Consider the following 21,194-nt stretch of genomic DNA (forward strand, 5'->3'; position numbering starts at 1 on the left):
GTCCAACATTTATCAGTTGACGATAAAACAGCAAGAAACATTGGTAGAAGAACATTATATTTCACTAATTTGTAGTACCTTAGGCATGAAACTGTTATTTTTCGTGTTTACTGCTGTGCTGTTTTATTAAAAGAACACTGATCTAAAATTAATACAGCCTTTCTAATGTCTAATCTGGAAGGCCAGCAGTGTTATTCAGGAAATGGTTTCACCATCCACCCGAGCAATTGCAAATGAAGATTTTTCAAATGATCGGCTCAGAGATTGTATCCTAAATAAGGGCAACCTTTTTTTTTTTTTTTTTTTTTCCTTCACATTTTTAAATGGACACAGGAATGTAGCGCTCGAGGACATTAACTGCCAAATTAACCAAAGAGTAATGAAAACTTCTCTGACTGAACATTTCAGTGAGCTGAAATGGTCTCGGTGATATAGAAATGAATTGTAGCAAGTTAAGGTCTTGTCTTCCTGCCATTTCAGTAGGAGCTAGAATTAGCATGCTAAATAGGATCATCAGCTGTAAACAACTGGGTTGAAGTATCCTGGAATCCATGCAGTGAACGCACACCGGGACTTTGATACCTCTCATAACTCTGATGTTCCATTTACTCATGAATGTTAACCTATTTTAAGCTGAACTTTTAACTGACGCCTGAACAGGTTCTTAGGTCCAGTAACTAGCTAAGCTGAGTAGAAATAGCTCTGACTACTCTGACAATTTGCATCTGCCAAGAAAGTACTTTTAGAAATACTCCTTATGACAAGAAATTCTGACAGCTTGGTAGGACCTGGCGCTAGCACTTTGAGAATAGTTATTGTGGTTTTAAAGATTTTATTTTCCACGCTGAAAGAGTAAAAAACACATTTTGTTCACTGAGATTTACAGCATTATTGTTATTATTAAGAAGGAAAGTGTTTAGAAGGATGCTGCAGGGGAGATATTTCAAGAAGGAAAAGTAAGTTTAACCAAGGGAACAGCAAGCAGGGAAGCACTGTTGGAGAATGGATTCTGACACTGTCTCTGTGCACTGCTGCCAAGCACTGGTGCACTTCTAACAAACCAACACAAGTCCTAGAAACAGACTTCTTGTGGCAGTCTGGAACTTTGTGTGGGTTGGTCTACTTGTGTGGTAACCTAGTGAGTTATTCTCCACTGATCTTGGACCTGATAGAACTATGTTTTCCTTACCTTAGCCAACTTAGTTTAGAAAAGTAAATGAATTTTCAGTAATCAGCATCCATATTTTTAAGGAACTCGTGCAATTGGCAGAAACTATTAAAACAGAATTACAATACTGATTAGAAAAATATCATAAATTATTTTATTCTTTTTGAGAGCTTTTTGAGACATTGAATATTACAGTATTTACCAGCAGCACATATATATTCTGGATACTTCTTCCTCAGTGCATATGTCAGCTTACTAACGTGTATGAAATTACACAAACCCAAGTTTAATAACTAGAAATAAAAAAACTTACATGACTGCTTAACAACAAGAACTGTTTTCACAAGTATGCACATGTAGGTTGGTTGAAATATTATTGGCAAGCACTGTGTTTTACTCTCTAAGCAGCAGAAGTACATATAGTGTGTCATACACGTGGGTTTCAATTTAGCTGTGTGTGTGGTAAGTGCGAGAGTTGCAGTCAGTCCTGCACTGCACCCTCTCTTCCTCAGTGTTCTCTTGTTGTCTACGTAGTCTATGCTTGAGCTAGATGCAGTCAACAACAAAATGGCACCCAGTGCCATTCATCATCACTTGCAGAGCATTAATGGAGACCAAACAATGGATGTGAGCACAGTGAGTGATGGGTTGTGTGTTTCAGCAGTGGCAATAGCGACCATGGGTCACCCCCACTGGTGCATATTTTTTTGAGCATGGCACACAGGCTCTTGCTCATCGCTAGTGAAAATGCACAGCTAATGGTGGTGACTGTATTAAAAAATGGTGTTTTATAGCTGAGAATTTAATCTATCAAATAGTGTTGTTTTGCTCTTGGTATCTGTTGTAGTTTCTATGGAAATAAATTGGAAGCATTACTTTTGGATCGGCCTATGTATTTGGTGTATTTCAGTGCAATATATCATCAGTGAAGATGTTGCTCTGTGCATAGAAAAAAATCATCCGGCACAGTCCCCCTCCTTGTGAAGCCACAGTTCTCATGTGCAGTACCTCTGAAAACCTGACGTGTAATAGTTAAGGAATGAAATTACAGGCAAAGGAACAACTCAATATCTGATCAAAAGAAGTCATCAAGGCAGAGCCTACTTTCTTTATAGGTTCAGAAACACAGCTGAGTGAAATCCATTAGGCTGTTTCTACTTAGAATCTGAGGAAATCCTCTCTGGAGAAGCTAAGGAAACATGAGCGTATTTCAGTCAGTCACTGATATCCCACTTAAACCTTATTTAAAATCTGTCTAAGGAGGAACTGATATTTCATCTGTGAAACTGTAGTGCTCCTCTTCTCTAGGAGGAGGCTAGTTAGAAGTATTTTAATTATAATGGACTATTTAAATGGATATTTTTCTTGATTCCTTTCAAGAAGCCTTGCTGTTCTCAATGTGGGAGACCAGAGTACTATGAATTGTCAGGAAAGCAGTCTTTAAATACCAATTAATGTATTTTTGAAGCTGTCATGGTTTAATAATTTTGTAATTTTTGCTATCAGTATTCCACATCATAACATCATATAAAGCATGAATAATTTTACTGAATCTGCAACTTATCAGAAGAAGACTACATCTCCCAGGGAACAACACGATAGGTCACGGGACCTGGACTCTATATTAACTCTGTCGCAGAACAGACTGAGGTCTTTCGAGTTCTGGCGTTCAGGGGAGTGTGTGGGAGCCTTCAGCCGTTCGCCTAGATTTACAGTAGGCCTCTCGGTTACGGGACTCATTCTCTCTCCTATTTTGCTTGATTCGTTAGCTCAATTTTCAATTATATTGTATTATATTGTGTTATCCTGTATTTTGATATAGTATTTAGTAAATAAGTGTGCCTCCTTAGATCGTTGCCGCTGTTTTCTTTTCTTAATTAACTTTTTCCTTTCGGCCTAGGGCCCCTCCGGGGCCTACGGCCCCCTGTCACGGACGCAGGTGGATTTTTAGTTCAAACCGTGACAGATTTTGGTGGAGAATGCGGGCAAATTGAGTTGCTGTTTTTCTGTGTTTTCTTCTGTTGCTCTTTTAGCTTTTAACAGAGCTACGAGTTTTTTTTCCCTGTTAAGGAGCTATCTCGTGTTTGCGATTCTGCACCTGCGAGCTTGACCTTGAAAGTCCAGGCGGACTGCCAATACTCCGGTATATTTTATAAACACTGCTGAGCTTTGTTTTCTTTTACTTTTTTCTCTCTATTGGAGGAAAAAGGATGTTTTCTCTACTAAATTTGTTTTACCAGGGACTGTGTGCCATTGGTTCCTTTTTTGAGACGCTCCGAACATATTGGGCCATGTTTAAGCTAGCCACTTTTTCTTATGGAGCTATACAATTGTATAATGGATTGAAAGCATGGTTAGCAATGCTCACTTCGTATCTGTATACAGCTCCAGAGGGAGCAACTAATGCAACTAATTATACAGAAATGGTGATTTTTAAGCGTGCTCCTCTTTCTTTCTATGAATCCTTTATGCAGTTCTTGAATGATCAGTGGGCCACACTCTTAATCTCCCTGATCTTACTGTTGATTATTGTAATAATCTCACTCAGTATCTGGATTTATAACATCCGGAGGAAGTCTTCCCTAGAACCAGAGAATACTGAGTGGCAGGGAATTGAAGAGATTCTCAAAGGACAGACATCTTCAGTGTTATGGAGCTTCACTCCTGAACACTTGAAGAATCCTGAGAGTTTGATTGCATATTTGAGGCAGGAATGTTGTGGCTCAGGCAGATCTCAGGAGGCACAAATGATTTTGGGCCTAGCTAATGCTTATCGGGCCTTAGTCAATACCATTCCTGAGAGGGAAGTTTTAGAAGCTGAGAGAGAGAGTCTCAGGGCCGAGAAGGAGAGTCTTAGAGCTGAGGCAGAAAAACTTTGGACTGAGAAGGTAGAGAGAGAAAAAGCTTTTGAAGCTGAGAGAAAAGATCTCCTGTACCAACGAGACTCAATCTGGTACGAGAAAGAGAATCTTAGAGCTGACGCAGCAAAACTTTGGGATGAGAAAAGCTCCCTGCAATCCCAACTCAACACTCTCCAGTCCGAGCACGGCGCCCTCCGGTCCGAGCACAACACTCTCCAGTCCGAGCACAGCGCCCTCCGGTCCGAGTACAACACTCTCCAGACTGAGCGCGATGCCCTCCGGACCGAGCACAATGCCCTCCAGACCGAGCACAACACTCTTCAGTCCAAGTATGACGCCGTCCAGTCTGAGTGCGGCACCCTCCAGGCCAAGTATGATGCCTTCCAATCCAACTGCGACACCCTCCGGTCCGAGCATGACACTCTCCAGACTGAGCGCGATGCCCTCCGGTCCGAGCACGACACTCTCCAGTCCGAGTACAGCGCCCTCCGGTCCGAGCATGACACTCTCCAGACTGAGCGCGATGCCCTCCGGTCCGAGCACGACACTCTCCAGTCCGAGCACAGCGCCCTCCGGTCCGAGCATGACACTCTCCAGACTGAGCGCGATGCCCTCCGGTCCGAGCACGACACTCTCCAGTCCGAGCACAGCGCCCTCCGGTCCAAGTATGACACTCTCCAGTCCAAACACAAAGACCTCCAGTCCGGGTACGACAATCTCCGGGCAGCGCGCAGCGCCCTCCTGTGTAAGCACAACGCTCTCCAGTCTGAGCACGACGCCCTCCAGTCTAGTTATAACGTCCTCAGGGCAGAATGCGACACCCTCAAGTCTGAACCGTATGTACTCCAACTTAACCAACCACCGGGGGCACCAGATACAATGTTGGTTGCCCCTGTAAGAGGGCGAAAAAAAAAACGAGTTTCAACTCAGATAGAGAAAATGCAGAAGGAGTTAGAAGAGCGGAGGGAGTTAGGAGAGCAGGACTCAGGAGAGCAGGGGGACTCAGGAGAGCAGGGGGACTCAGGAGGTCAGGGGGACTCAGGAGAGCAGGGGGACTCAGGAGGTCAGGGGGACTCAGGAGAGCAGGAGGAGTCAGAAGACCAGAGGAAGTCGGCGGAGCAGTGGTTGTTAGAGCAGTATAAGAAGATGTTCGAGGAAGAGAAGAAGTCAGAGGAGCAGAGGAAGTTAGGAGAGAGAAAGTTAGGAGAGAGGAAAAAGGAGGAAGGTCGCCTGGAGGAAATAACACAAGCGTCAGAGTCAGGGTCAGAGTTAGACGAGGAGCCAAAAGCTAGATTTTCTTTACGAGAATTTCTCGAGTCCAAACTTATAGATGGGGCAGCCTCATCAACTCAGCTGCCAACATTAACACCTGGGACTCCTGATAGAGCAAAAGGTGAGCAAAGTATTACGACCATTATTGATCGATCTTTTAAACTGAGTGAAATTCGAGATCTGAGAAAGGATTTCACACGTCAGCCAAAAGAAAATATGGTCACTTGGTTACTTCGCTGCTGGGACAATGGTGCCAACAGTGCGTGGCTCGATGGCAGTGAAGCTCGCCAACTGGGTAGCATTTCCAGGGACTCACGTGTGGACAGAGGTATAGGCACATGCCAAAATCGGTCCTACACCCTCTGGAAGCGGATGTTGATAGCGGTAAGAGATAGATTCCCCTTTAAACGGGACTTGGAGCCTGAGAAAAAGAAATGGACTGATATGGAGAAAGGTATCCAATTTTTGAGAGAAAGGGCTCTGGTGGAAATGCTCTACAGCCCCCAGTTCAATCGTAACAATCCAAACCAATTACATGATCCTGAAGCAGTCCACGTTCCACGACAAATGTGGCGTGACTTTACAAAGGCAGCTCCAGAAAAGCATGCCAGTGCACTTGCATTGGTATATGGCAAAGGGGAAAGAAAGCCCCTTGTAAATGAGCTAATTAGCAGACTTCAGGAGCTTGAATTATTTATAAGCGCTACAGAAGTTAAGCTTTATACTTCAGCCATTGTCCAAATGGGAAAAAAAATAGTGGAAAGGTTAGACAAAGTGGAGGAAACACAAAGTGATATTATTGACAAATTGGCTAATGTGCCTGATGTAGATGAATCCACGGTGGTACCAGATGATGGAAACCAGGATTTCCACGATCGCCTATTGAGAGAGCTAAACAACATGAGTTCCTCTCGACCTGTATCATCGAAAATCTCAACCATAAAAAAGAGACGACCTCGTATTCAAGCAAACGACAATGATAAGACCATACGTTTTGCTTTGTTGTATTTCTTGAGTAATCATGGGGAGGATATAAAGAAGTGGTATAACTCATCCACTTCTGCACTTCAGGCACGAGTGAAAGAATTACAATCCAAAACAACCACCAAGGTGAACTCTTCCAAACGGGGGAGAGTTCCAGTTGCTGCAAGTCAACGAGGTAAACAATAGAGGGGCCCTGCCCCCAGCCAGGGGGGGGAAAGGGACAACAGAGTATACTGGACTGTGTGGATTAAGTGGCCTGGCACATCTCGACCACAGAAATATAAAGCCTTGGTGGACACTGGTGCACAATGCACCCTAATGCCCTCAAGTCACCAAGGGACACAACCAATTTATATCCATGGAGTGACTGGGGGTTCCCAAGAATTGACTATGTTGGAGGCCGAAATAAGCCTCACTGGTAAAAACTGGCGAATGCACCCTATTGTGACTGGTCCAGAGGCTCCATGTATACTGGGAATCGATTACCTTAGGATGGGATATTTCAAGGATCCCAAGGGGTATCGATGGGCCTTTGGGATAGCTGCTGTAAACACAAATGGTGTTAAGCAGCTGTCAACTTTACCTGGTCTGTCAGATGATCCTTCTGCTGTGGGGTTGCTCCAGGTAAAAGACCAAGAGGTACCAATTGCCACCAAAGTGGTTCACAGACGGCAGTACCGCACCAATAGGGACTCATTGCTCCCCATTCAAAAGCTAATTCGCCAATTAGAAAATCAGGGAGTGATTAGCAAAACGCACTCGCCTTTTAATAGCCCCATATGGCCAGTGCGTAAAACCAGTGGGGAATGGAGGCTGACGGTAGATTACCGTGGCCTGAATGAAGTTACACCTCCATTAAGTGCTGCTGTACCAGACATGCTAGAACTCCAGTATGAATTGGAGTCAAAAGAAGCTAGGTGGTATGCCACCATTGATATTGCTAATGCCTTCTTTTCCATCCCATTGGCTGCAAAATGTAGGCCACAGTTTGCTTTTACCTGGAGAGGTATTCAGTATACCTGGAACCGTTTACCCCAGGGGTGGAAGCACAGCCCAACAATTTGCCATGGATTGATCCAAGCTGTTTTGGAACAGGGTAATGCTCCTGAGCACTTGCAGTATATTGATGACATTGTGGTGTGGGGCCATACAGCAGCAGAGGTTTCCAAGAAAGGGAAACAGATAATCCAAATTCTTTTGCAAGCTGGTTTTGCCATTAAGCGCAGCAAGGTGAAGGGGCCTGCCCAGGAAATCCAGTTTTTAGGTATAAAATGGCAAGATGGACGTCGTCACATCCCAGCAGATGTGATTGACAAAATCACTGCTATGTCTCCGCCCACAAATAAAACAGAGACCCAATCTTTTCTGGGAGTAGTGGGCTTTTGGAGAATGCATGTCCCAAACTACAGCCACATAGTGAGCCCTCTCTATCAGGTAACACGGAAGAAGAATAATTTCTCATGGGGTCCTGAGCAGCAGCAGGCTTTTGAGCAGATAAAACAAGAAATAGCCCGTGCCGTGGCCTTGGGGCCAGTACGGACGGGACAGGATGTGAAGAACATCCTCTACACTGCTGCTTGAGAGAAAGGTCCCACCTGGAGTTTGTGGCAAAGAGCCTCAGGAGAGACCCGAGGCCGACCCCTAGGATTTTGGAGTCGAGCATATAAAGGGTCTGAGGAGCGCTACACTCCAACTGAGAAGGAGATCTTAGCCGTGTATGAGGGGGTTCGGGCTGCTTCTGAAGTAGTTGGGACAGAGGTTCAGCTTCTTCTAGCACCTCGCTTGCCAGTAATAAACTGGATGTTTAAAGGACAGGTTCCCTCCACCCATCATGCTACTGATGCCACTTGGAGTAAGTGGATTTCATTAATTACTCAACGAGCTCGAATGGGAAAACTCAGCCGTCCTGGAATTCTAGAAGTGATCATGGACTGGCCTGAGAGTAAAAAAATTGAAAAACCACCTACAGAAGAGGTATCACGTGCTAAAGAGGCACCACCATACAATGAGCTACCAGAAAACGAAAAGAAATTTGCCCTATTCACAGATGGATCATGTCGTATTGTAGGGAAGCATCGCAGATGGAAAGCTGCTGTATGGAGCCCCACACGACAAGTTGCAGAGGCCACTGAAGGTAAAGGAGAATCAAGTCAATTCGCAGAGGTAAAGGCTGTTCAGCTGGCTTTAGATGTGGCTGAACGGGAGAGGTGGCCAATGCTTCATCTTTATACTGATTCATGGATGGTGGCAAATGCCTTATGGGGGTGGTTGCAACAGTGGGAGGATGATAATTGGCAACGAAAGGGTAAACCTGTTTGGGCTGCTGAACTGTGGAAAGACATTGCTGCCCGAATAAGGAACATTGTTGTAAAGGTGCGCCATGTAGATGCTCATGTGCCTAAAAGTAAGGCTACTGAAGAACATAAAAATAACCATCAGGTTGATCGAGCTGCCAAAATTGAGGTGGCTCAAATAGACTTGGATTGGCAGAACAAGGGTGAATTATTCCTAGCTCGGTGGGCCCATGAGACTTCAGGTCATCAAGGAAGGGATGCAACATATAAGTGGGCCAGAGACCGAGGGGTGGACTTAACTATGGACGCTATTGCTCAAGTTATTCATGATTGTGAAACATGCGCCATAATTAAACAAGCCAAGAGGATGAAACCTCTTTGGGGGGAAGGGCGATGGCAAAAGTATAAATATGGAGAGGCATGGCAGGTTGATTATATCACCTTGCCACGATCTCGCAATGGTAAGCGTTATGTACTCACCATGGTGGAGGCAACCACTGGGTGGCTCGAAACATACGCAGTACCCCATGCTACCGCCCGAAACACCATATTAGGGTTGGAAAAGCAAATCCTGTGGCGGCATGGCACTCCAGAAAGAATTGAATCAGATAATGGGACCCATTTTAAAAATTCCCTTGTAACCACTTGGGCCAAAAATCATGGCATTGAGTGGATTTACCATATTCCCTATCATGCACCAGCTTCTGGTAAGATTGAACGATTCAATGGGTTATTGAAAACTATGTTGAAAGCAATGGGTGGCGGAACGTATAAAAATTGGGAGAACCATTTAGCAGAAGCCACCTGGTTGGTCAACACTCGAGGATCTAGTAATCGTAATGGTCCTAACCAATCCAGCTCCCTACGTACCGTGGAGGGAGATAAGGTTCCTGTAGTACACATAAAGAGTGTGTTGGGAAAAACAGTTTGGGTCCTTCCAGCGTCTGGAAAGGGCAAACCTCTCCGGGGTACTGTCTTTGCCCAGGGACCTGGGTGCACATGGTGGGTGATGGACAAAAATGGGAGTGTTCAATGTGTACCACAAGGGAATTTGATGTTGGGGGAGTGCAGCCAATGATTTTCCTGTAGATATATAGGTAGAGTCTCAGAAAATATTTCAATTGGTTACAGAATAGTTCAATTAGGTATAGGACTTAAGATAGAGTGGATCAATGTTAAGGAAACACTTTTCTCTATATACCTTAATTAGGCATTCTGTAAGCAAGTTTTCCATCTGGACTCTATATCCTGCACTGGCCATGCATGTGTAGAGCACACATGGAAAGAAGTATAAGTCAAAAGGAAATCTGCTGTGGTGGCTGGGAAAGGATGAGTGCACCTTGATGTGGGGGACGCCCTACCAGCGCTGCCTTTCCCCTCTACCGCTGACATGTTTTCCTTTTTCTGGCAGTTTTGCCATTTTCTCAAAATTAATAAATAGTAAATTAGGTTATAGAGTTTTGTTCTCAACTTAGGGATTTGTATGGAATAAATATAGATTGTTGAGAAAAAAATAAGGTTGCTGATTATTCACAATTATACATATGAGTGTGTATGTATGTATAAATATAATGTAATGATGTAGAATAAGGGGTGGAATGTCATGGTTTAATAATTTTGTAATTTTTGCTATCAGTATTCCACATCATAACATCATATAAAGCATGAATAATTTTACTGAATCTGCAACTTATCAGAAGAAGACTACATCTCCCAGGGAACAACACGATAGGTCACGGGACCTGGACTCTATATTAACTCTGTCGCAGAACAGACTGACGTCTTTCGAGTTCTGGCGTTCAGGGGAGTGTGTGGGAGCCTTCAGCCGTTCGCCTAGATTTACAGTAGGCCTCTCGGTTACGGGACTCATTCTCTCTCCTATTTTGCTTGATTCGTTAGCTCAATTTTCAATTATATTGTATTATATTGTGTTATCCTGTATTTCGATATAGTATTTAGTAAATAAGTGTGCCTCCTTAGATCGTTGCCGCTGTTTTCTTTTCTTAATTAACTTTTTCCTTTCGGCCTAGGGCCCCTCCGGGGCCTACGGCCCCCTGTCACGGACGCAGGTGGATTTTTAGTTCAAACCGTGACAGAAGCTTAAGGTTAAAGCACTGCTACGATCTGAGTGTCACTCCTCTTGAAATCGTTCAGTGTATTTTTTGTGTGTGTGTTTTTTGAGATTATATATATATATGTATGTATGTATATATATGTACATATATGTGTGTGTGTATATATATATATATATGTATTTGTTTTAAATACTGGGTGGGCAATCCACAAGAATTTACAATATGGAGAAAGAGAAGTAAAACTCCTAAATGTTTCCTCCCCTAATCTTGAAATCTTGAAGCTTTTTCATTCAGAAGGTTCATAGTAATTTTGGGTAATGGTGAAGGTAAGAGGAGACAGTTGTTCCACAAGGGCTACCTATGTGACTTTGGATGAGATTTGTGGGCTTCTTTACATGTCTCATTGAGAGACAAGAGCTCAAGAGTAGAACTCTTGCTTTCAGCTAGGCACCAGTGGATCATTCCTTTTGTCCCAGAGTCCTGCTGTGCTATCTCATCCTTGGCTATTCTTATTCAAATATAAGAACTTTGCTTTTCCACATAATATAAAATGGTAACACCATTTTTGCTTTCTTCCACCCCTTCGAGGCAAATTAAATTCTGTGTGCTGTCTTTAAATTGATGCACATCGGAAAGGAGAGCAGGCTGCAAATTTTCAACTGCTTTTCAAGAATATACATTTACAGTTTTATTGTGTCTCTGTGTAACAGAAAAATGAAATGTAGGGAGAAAAGAAGTTGGTGGAAAGTGTTTAGAATTCTGGGTCTCCTAGAGTAGACTACAGCAGATTGAAGCATAGGTGGATATATTTATTTTTTAAAGAACTGATAGGTAAATTAAATACAGTAGAAGTTGTAGAGACATACAGAAACAAGCTCTATTATGAAACAAAATTTCACAACACTACATTCAATCATAACATAGCAAAACATGAGGTCTGGGATTTTTTTTGGCAGGCAAAAAGCTAACCAAATTCTGCCTGCTGTAGAACAAGGGAGCTGACTTTCTAGGAGCTGAAATTCCACAAGCAGGATATCTATGTTTTTTGCAGTGATACTCTGCAACTGTAATGTCACAGCGGTAAAGTGAATTTAAACTTTTTGCATACTGGCCTTAGAGACGGAATCAAAAACAGTAGAAAAGAAGCAGAAATTGACTGGAGTCAGGTTAATTAGTCGGGGAACTAAATGAGTCAATAAAGAATAATTTCACCAAAACATAACTGTGAGAACCAGCTCAGGTCAGCTGGGATTCATTCCTCTGCCGTTCAATGTAAGAACCACATACCAGTTGACGTTTCAATTGATGTCACAACACGAGCTTTAAAAAATCTGCATTTGGTTTCAAGAAAGCTCTAGAGATGTTAATTCTTCATTCTTTGTTGTTTGTTTACTTGTATTGTTTTTTTTTTTGGAGGGGTTTTTTTTTGTTTTTGTTTTTTTAAATTTGACTTCCCAAGTTTCTAAGATTAGACTGTTATGTAGAAATGTTTTGATATTGAGAAAAAGTTTAGGCTCCCTATTATGTTATTCCTGTGATGCATTAGCAACATAGATTTCCTTTAGACTCCTCAGCAATCCTCTGGATAGGTTTATGGGGACATGAGAGCCTAGAATCCAGTTTCTGATCTCCAAGTTTTCGTACAGCTCAAGTTAACAGGGTTTCAGGGCAGACCTGGCAGAGTAGTTTCTGTTGTCTTACAGGGGGAATCTTAAAACACTAATTTATATCAGAAACCAGAATGTGAAAATGCCACTATTTAATAAAATATCACACATCCATTTCTATCCAGTGCTTTCTAGAATCCAGTAATCCAAAATAGCTGATTGTCAGTGTTGGTACTTACAGAATCATTATAACATGCCACGGAAGGTAGAACCTTAGTGTCAGTTTCCTGAAAAATGTTTCAAAATAAATTGCCAAAGTAGACACAGATTTTGTTGTTTTGATCTGCTCCATAAGGTAAAAGAGAGACGTAGGCTCTATAACATCTTTTGGTTCTCTTGGTTGGTGGCTTCTGATAACAATCCTATCAGAGAAGCATTTTTCTTAGTAATGATTTTGCAGAGGATGGATTCTTTCTAATTCTAAAAATACAATAGTATCCATGATATTCTTTTTTCTTTTACTTTTTTTTTCTTTCTTTCTTTCTTTCTTTCTTTCTTTCTTTCTTTCTTTCTTTCTTTCTTTCTTTCTTTCTTTCTTTCTTTCTTTCTTTCTTTCTTTCTTTCTTTCTTTCTTTCTTTCTTTCTTTCTTTCTTTCTTTCTTTCTTTCTTTCTTTCTTTTAAATATTGTATTAAAAGAATAGTAAACAACATGGAGATCTTATTTACAAAGAGGACAATACTGGCATGAAATTTTACATCTGGTACTCATGTAGTTATGAACTTTAAATATTTACTTTCCCCTGCAAAGTAAAGGAAGAGAATTAAGTGCCCAGACAAAGTGCATATGTAGTTTCAGTTACATTAAGTATTTTGATTCATAGACAAATTCTTCATTTAATTTTCATGTTGCTTATACCTATATGTTTATTGAAAGTGATACTGAGAATAAACTGTGCTGAGTTCCAAAAGACGTTACAAGGGCAGAACCCCATTAGTCCTTGCTTTGGGTACAGTTTTAGGAGTTTCTAAAGGGGCCTACATTTTGATCAGGAATTTTCAAATCTCAGAATATCTGAGCTCTACTTAAAGAGTGTGGTTGATACATCTGTAGTAAATTTTGTCATACAGCATTTTCATTTAATTAGATTGTGAACTCTCAATGACTTCCTGAGAGTAAATTTTCTTGAGTGGAGAATTATAAAACATTAGATGAGGTAAAGGACTTGAGAATACTTGTCCAGAAGAGATTGATAAGAACATAACTAAGACAGCTGTGAGTTGTGCTTTAAAATTGTAAATGATGCTAGTAAGTGATTTTCACTTATGATTTTATGTGGAGTCTCAGAAACTGTCTTCTACAAAAGCTTCTCTAAATTACATTCAGTTAATTAGTATGTATGTAATATTAGTAAATTACATACAGTTAGTGATCAGAATGACTCCATATGAAGTATTCTGGTGTGCATTACATGGAAAGGAGAGGTTGAGAGTTGAATTTGCTCAACTTTAAGAAAAGGCTGAGGGGATATCTTAATGCTGTCTACACCTACCTAGTGTGAGAATCTAGAGAAGACAGAGACAGACTCTTAACAGAGCTGTGCAGGGGAAGAACAAGAGGCAATAGATTCAAGTTAGATTACAGAGTATTCTCACTAAGTATGAAGGGGTTTTGTCATTGTTTTTTGGGTTTTTGTTTGTTTGTTTTTACAATAAGAGTGATCACATACTGGAACAGGTTGCCTTGATAAGTTGTGTTCTGTGTTACCTTGTGCATAGTCAGAATTTGACTCAACCTTTTGTTGACCCTGACTAGACAAGATGGCCTTCATTGGTGCTCTGCTACCCAAATTGTTCTGTGATTGTGCTATATGTTGTATTTGCATTTTCAAGGGAGCAGATGAATAGGTACAAGTTTTTTCAGGACTCAGTTTTTAAAATTATCTTCCTACTCTAGCTTTTTTCAACACTTAGAGACCAGGTGAGGTGTACAGATTATGCTAGACAGCACTTACCTCCTCTACGAGATACCAGATGTAATGATAACTCAGCAAAATCTTCCCAAACTTTTCTTGACTTTATTTCAAAATTATTTTGCTAGACTTAAGTTTTCTGTAGTTACATATGCTTACCCTTAGACTCCTTGGTGGTATTCCCTGCGTTTTCTGCTGTCACTTGGATGATGTAGTGGCCTGATTCACTCCGCTGTGCAATGCTGAAGCTTTGATTGATGTTTAATTGAATAATAACTCTTTGCCCCTTGTCCAATGGGTAGAAGACAAACTATACAGATTTTCAAGCTGTAGTAAAATGCCATTGTAATACATGCAAAACTCCACTTCAGTCTTATAAAATCACTTAACTATAATACTGATTTAATGCATATTTTTCAACGAAAGTAGCCTGGTACTATAATCCCTTTAATGTTGGAGGAACTTAAATCTAATGGAAGGGCAGATGCTGGGACACAGTTTGCTAAAAAAAAAATTAAAAAAAATTGCTAGAGAATGTCAAGTATAACTGACAGCTGTATCTGCTTCTGTTCAGTAACAAGGAAGAATTCATTGAAGGTGTGGTAATCAGTAGTAATGTTGAGTCTAATGACCATGAAATAGTGGAGCTCAAGATTTTCAAGGTAATAACAGAAGAGAATGTCAGAGTACAGTCCTGGAATTTGGGGAGGGTAAACTCGAAAGAAACTTAAGACAGATCTCAATGGAGGCACCTCTAAAGGTAAAATTTGCTCAGAATAGGTGGCAAATTTTTAAGGACAGTATCATCCAGGCACAAGAACAATCCATCCCAATACTCAGGAGAACCAGTAGATGTACTGGGAGATTTCATTTGCTAGGCAGGGAACTAATGGCAGAAGTCTGAAGTGCAGATGTTCCTCTGGTAAGCCACTGGAGACAGCTGTATGTCTCTTGAAGAGAGCAGTGGGTAGACTGTTCTGCCACAGTGGAAAAGAATTATTTAACTTCTTGGAAGGGTCTGGCTAAACTGGAGATTTTGTAGAGAAAACTAGTCACTGTCCATCTAAACTGCTTTATTTTCTCTGACAGTGTCTTTGCAACATACCAGCCTATGCTATTTCTTGATTTTATATGATTACTAACACATCTAATTCTGAACCATAAAATGCTTGATAATGTGAAAATGACTGAAATAACAGAGGTTGCAATTCTTTCATACTCAGAAATGAGAATTTCCAATTCTTTTGAAGCTTCTGTGTCTCAAGCCTTTGCAGCATGCTTTGCATAGTATCAAAAGCTTGTTACAATTGACATTTTCCTTGGACACTAGGCCCTGCTTGTATTGCCAGTTAGGCAATACCTACATTAAGAAGATATAAAGTATATGATACAAACACTGTTGGCCATGTATATGTTCGTGGCACTATTCAAGCTGATTTTTTACTGATTTGCTAAAACAATCAGGATTTGGCCCTGCATACTCTTGTTACTAATCTTGTCCTCTGTGCGCTATGCATTTAATGTGATGGAAATGATTTATTTCCATTCATTAAATTCACAAGATAGGCCTATATCCTTGAAACAAATTTCAGAATATATAGCACAGTTCATAATCTGTATTAAAAAAAGAAAAGAAAAGCAGCCATGTATTAGGCCATCAAGAGTCAAAAGCATAATTTGAAATGATAAACGTATCCATTTTAAGTTACACATTACTTTGCATAGTTAATATCACTATAATTAGTCATAGTTCCTGTAATTTATTGAAAAAGATGCTCAGCCCCTCTAGTGTACTACAGTGATGAATGTTGGAAGTGCAACTTTGGAAGCAGGAATCAAGAAAATTAGTAACAGTTGGAGAATTAGCATGTAAATCAATAATATCCTTTCTCTTGCATCTTGAAAACCAAGGGTATACATCACACGCTGCATAATGAAAGGCAGGGCAGAAGTTAGAATTGCAACCTCCTCTATACAGCCAGGTCTGATTTTACTGCAAGAAATGTTTAAAATTATTTCAAACGTTAGAGTAAATCTCTAGTAAATATTTGAACTATGTATAACTAGTCACAAATAAATTAAGCTGATTTTATGCATTCTCTCTAATTAGAAGGGCACAGCATTTGTTGAAACGTGATTAGTATTATTCATTAAGCAAAAAATTCTCATTTGTATCTTATTATCACTATTCTGCATAAACCAACACAATTTGTCATGAACTCCCTCATTTGCTGTATCCTCAAAAAGCAGATTATGCTTATTTTTCATTTGGACAGTGGAAAATCAAGCCAGGTGTTTGGCAGCACCAGAGTGTTCAGGTGTAACTGTGCCAGTGATGGTACATTACTAGCAGCGTGGATGAAGAATGAGGCATGGAGAAGCTTGGGACTGAGGTGCCTTGAGGCCCATCCCTTTAGAGTGGTCCTGCTGATGAGACAGGTGGTGGTGTACAGGACAAAAAAAGAAAAAGGAAACTTTTTTGTAAAGTCAGCCTTTCACCTTCAAGCAGAAACAAGAATGGCTTTCACAAGCTGCTGCTGCACTGAAATAATTGGACATATTTGTGACTAGATTATTGATATTTTTGTCTTAAAGTTTCCTAAAATTGGAAAATACCAGTTGGTGCACAGAGGTCTCTGTCATGTCTGAGATGAATCAGTATGATACTGCAGGGGCAGTGCACTGTACATAAATATTTATACATGACCTTGATTGTAGGATATTATGTAGGATAACTAATTCACTGTATGCATATTCTTCCACTTCTTTTCTCTCATTTCTTTTCAAGATTTGAAGAACATCTCTTTAAATATCCCATATTTAATTCTACCCTCGTTCACATGTGGGTAAACCATCAGTAACACTGCTGAGGTCAGTGTGATGAGTGTACTGGAACAGAGAATCAGACTTTCTATATAAGCTCAGTAGGGCTATGGATTTCAAAACAGTATGAACCCTGTGTTTCAGATATAAAGGTACAGGAACACGTGGCCCAAAAGCTGAGTTCTACTAGATGATGCGTCTCTCTCTCTCTCTCTCTCTCTTTTTTTTTTTTAGTGTCTTTAAACCAGGATTATAGGGATAATGATATTCAATGGGCATCAACATCTGTAGCAATAAAAAGTAGTGTAAAAATGTTAGGCATTGTTATTTCTATGTGGGACAGATGGTAATAATAGATAAATCGTCTAGTCATTTTGAGTTTTGTTTCCTACTGCGTTTTTTTTCATGTCTTTCTGGCCTGAGGAAAATGACTTAAGTTCTTTCTGTGCTTCGAGTAAATATCTGGTTGTGGTCAAGATCGCTTTGGCTATGTAGGAAGCCAGAGCATAACTTCTCTGGATAGCTGCTGTGTGAATTATTTACTGTTTTCTTAAATTCATGTGATGATGAGTGCCCCAGTCATTTTTAGACAGTGTAGTACTCCTCATTTCCCCCCCTTTTTTTTTTTTTTTTTTTGCCTTTGGAGGTGTTATTTTTTATCAAACTGGTCTCTTTCAGAAATTTCATGCTGAATCTGGTTGTATTTTTGGAGCAAAAAAACAGTGAGACAGCCCTGTCTATGTTATGGTATGGAAATAAATTGCCACTATTGCAAGAGACATGACAGTAAATTTTCATCCCACAGTCAAAGGAAGGGAAAAGTGCCATTTCCAACATAACCCAAAATGGCAGTGAAAAAAAAACATGCAGAGCAATATTGAAAAGGAAGGACCTTTGCATATGTTCATTCAAAATGATGAAAGCATGGCTATAAATGTAAACTTCACATCTTGTCACGTAACAATTCATTGATGTTATGCATCTTTGCCATTGCTCAACTATATCTTGTCTGTGAGATAATACGACTATTTTATTTCATTTTACTGAAAATATACTTGTGAATTACAAATACAGACTATGAATAGCCTAAATATCTAGAAAGGGAAACAATTACAATTTCTTTCTTTCTAACATGCAATTTTAATTTTCATAACTCTAAAAACGCATATTCCCCACTATGCAGGCCTGCCAGGAGGACTGAAATCTGCAGGCTATGCCTCTGAGGCTGTTTCCCAATGACTCATTTTTAATTTTAAAGAAGCATTATCTCTAGCTAGTATATTAACAACAGCCTATAGTGCACACACACTGTCATCCATCTGCTTAAGGCTCTTGTCATTTGACACCAGTCTTGTATCTATAGACTTCATCTGGTATTCAAAAGCTATCAACCCTGCCTCCAAGATAGCCCACCTTCTGGCTCCGGGCTAGAGGAGTGACTCTCCATTTCCAATTCTAATGAACACATAGCTAGCAGCGGTTTTTCCATTAAGGTTCTCAGAAAACAGACAATGCTGGAATGACTTGGAACCAGAACTGCATGGAAAGTCTTTGTAAAAGAGACCGAACTAACTTGCAGAGTGCTCCTTCTGCAGCCTCGCTTCTGTTTCTGCACTTCTTCCATCAAATAGTATCGGCATTCCCTCCTATTGTCGTGTGCTACACAGCGGTGTTTATACTGCTGCTTTCTGAGGAGTGGAACATATTAACAGATTAAATTCTTAATATTATCTTTCAAATTAACAACACCATTGTTAACAAGTTTTGAAAAATAGAAGCAATATCAACAATCTCATAACTGGTATGAATCTTCCAAATGAGAGAAAGCCATGACATGGTTGGAGAGGAGCAACTATTTCACAGTTGCTAAATTTTATGTAATTTCACATTTGGCTGCGGATGAGGTAATTTGTATCCTTGCAAATAATTTCTATGTAATCCGATGTGTGTTGTAAAGAGGTGGTAAGGATTTAATAGGGAATAGCATCTCCTTGACAAACTTCAGTCATCAAAGAATAGAACAAGTTCCAATCAGCAAAGGCTTTGTCAAGGTTAGAGAACTTACTTCAGGAGTAAATGAAGAAATGAGGCACATGTTCTGGACCTCAAAGGTCACAATTTTTTTTTTTTAGATCTTCCTTTCCTGATTCTGATAGATTTGTTTGTCATGGACGTAACTGAGAAAAGTTGACACGAGTCGCACAGAATTGCAGTACAGGTAGGTGATTGCAGTGTTTAAAAATCGAGGAAAGCAGGGCAAGTAGAAAATTTCTTTCTATTTTTCTCTGCCTTCAAGCTTGAAGAAGTTCTTTCTAGGTTTTTGTTTGTTTGGTTTTGTTTGTCATTTTTTATGTTTCATCTGAGGATCAGTGCAGTGAAACCAAAATTACAAAATGTGTGTTTTATTCGTATCTCTTGTATCCTTCTACTGTGGATGTGATGTCACGGTACTTGAAGTATAGGAGGGCTTCAAAGGAGATGTGTGTGATGGTACCACTTGCTGACTCTTTATTCTGGTATGGGGAAGGAAGGGAGAGCTCCAGTACCAGCTTAACATAACTTAATACTCAGTCGAGACTAAGGGAAAAACAAGAGATTTAATATAATCAGACAGTTCTCAACCTTGACTTGTCAGTGATGGAAAAAACAAACCAGTATCGTTCAATTTCTGTGAACTCCTGGTGAGGATTTGCATCTTGTTACACAAATTCCAGGTCACATTACAGGTATCAGTTGTTTTTTTGTTCACTGTGTTCTCTCTGAGAGAATGAATCTGTAACAGGTGTTTGTGGGACTTTTAAACTTTCTTTCATACAGAAAGTCAGTTCATTTTGTGAGATATTGTGAAGGGCTGCTCTGAAAGTAATGCCTCCTGTTTATGATGTTGACCTACAACATCATCAGAGGCAGATGTTGCGGTGGCAGCAGAGGTCGAACATTCTCACCAGTATCCCATAATGTGTTGTTGCCATGTGACAGATGGCAGCAGAGGGACATTGACAGAATGGTTGTAGCAAAGGGGGTATTGGAGAATTCCTCCATGACTAAAAATTGCATTTGCTGACTGTTTATGGAGACAAAACAGTGAATGTGAGTGCAGTGAAATGGTGGGTGCTGTGTTTCAGCACTGGTGACAGTGTGAAAGACAAGTCACATTTGGGATGGCCATGCAGATTTTTATGAGAATTGCATACAGGCTCTTGTTAATAGCTGGCAAAAATGCATAACAGATGGCGTTGACTGTGTTGCTACTATCAGAGCAACCTATGTATATTATCTATCAACATCCTCAGCTATATGAGTAATTTTCATGTAATTAGTATGAACAGTACAATCAGTATCTTCAAAATGGTTGGGCAGACTTTTTTGTGTACCCACCAAGTATAAAACTGCCTGGAATTAATAAACCTTTGAGATTATTTTTCCATTTATTGTTGCTCTACTAAACAAAAGACCTTTTAATTTGATAAAATTTGGGTATTATATAAAATGTTTCATACTGAGGTAATTTTAAAAAGCCCCTTATGCTCAAGTCTTTGTGATACATGACAACAACATTGCATTAGAGAAGAAATGGCAGCTGATTTCTACTTTCTGCAAAAATAAGATTTGTATGCAAACAATTTAAAATAAAGCATTCAAATTGCTACTAATTATATAGTATATAAAACTATTATTAGTGGAAACAAATTAGTTATGATTTTAGATTCATCAGTTGGCAAAAATGGCTCTTCATGAAATGTAACTCCCATTCTGTGAACATTTTACATCCATACCTTTAGGAATCATATTAATCCTTCTGAAGTCAGTGGGACAAATTCTGTTACAATACTTTAGCAATCGTAACTGTCTACAGGTTTAGAGGTCAAACAGAGACTTAAATTTCTACTGGAAAGCATACTGACAAATTATAATAGGGTGCCAAAGAGACACCAGGACTGTGATGTACTCTCCAATACTTTCTTTCCAAATGGATTATGAATTTCTCAGACTTGATTTTTGGCTCTGAAGTCTTAATAGTTCCAGTACTGTTCTCTAGGTAAGCAAACCGGTGTTTATATCTTAATTTTAAAATGCAGCAAGTGGATCACTTAAGGAAGTTAGTAAAAAAACCTGTTAATGGAGGGAAGAGTATAACT

At 40.1% G+C, this 21,194-nt stretch overlaps 1 protein-coding gene and 1 long non-coding RNA gene across 6 annotated transcripts in view; both read left to right on the forward strand.

Annotated features, from left to right (window-relative positions):
* The window catches only part of LOC107317510 (uncharacterized), a 477,215-nt gene that overhangs the window by 120,660 nt on the left and 335,361 nt on the right, over positions 1–21,194 (forward strand). The window lies entirely within an intron of this gene.
* Positions 2,634–7,542, forward strand: LOC146759029 (uncharacterized). The gene is made up of 2 exons (XM_085512177.1): positions 2,634–5,056; positions 5,093–7,542. The coding sequence occupies exons 1-2, from the start codon at positions 3,379–3,381 to the stop codon at positions 6,469–6,471; spliced, it is 3,057 nt and encodes a 1,018-aa protein (XP_085368303.1). The 5' UTR covers positions 2,634–3,378; the 3' UTR covers positions 6,472–7,542.

This window comes from Coturnix japonica, chromosome 11 (assembly GCF_054131305.1).
Source record: "Coturnix japonica strain WE chromosome 11, WE-NBRP24, whole genome shotgun sequence".
Taxonomy (NCBI): Eukaryota; Metazoa; Chordata; class Aves; order Galliformes; family Phasianidae; genus Coturnix; species Coturnix japonica.

Bases quoted from the DNA above. Each gene is read 5' to 3' on its own strand.
- LOC146759029 (XM_085512177.1), top strand. From the start codon at position 3,379: ATGTTTTCTCTACTAAATTTGTTTTACCAGGGACTGTGTGCCATTGGT. The intron at 5,057-5,092 runs GTCAGGGGGACT...GGGACTCAGGAG, and splicing joins AGAGCAGGGGGACTCAGGAG to GTCAGGGGGACTCAGGAGAG.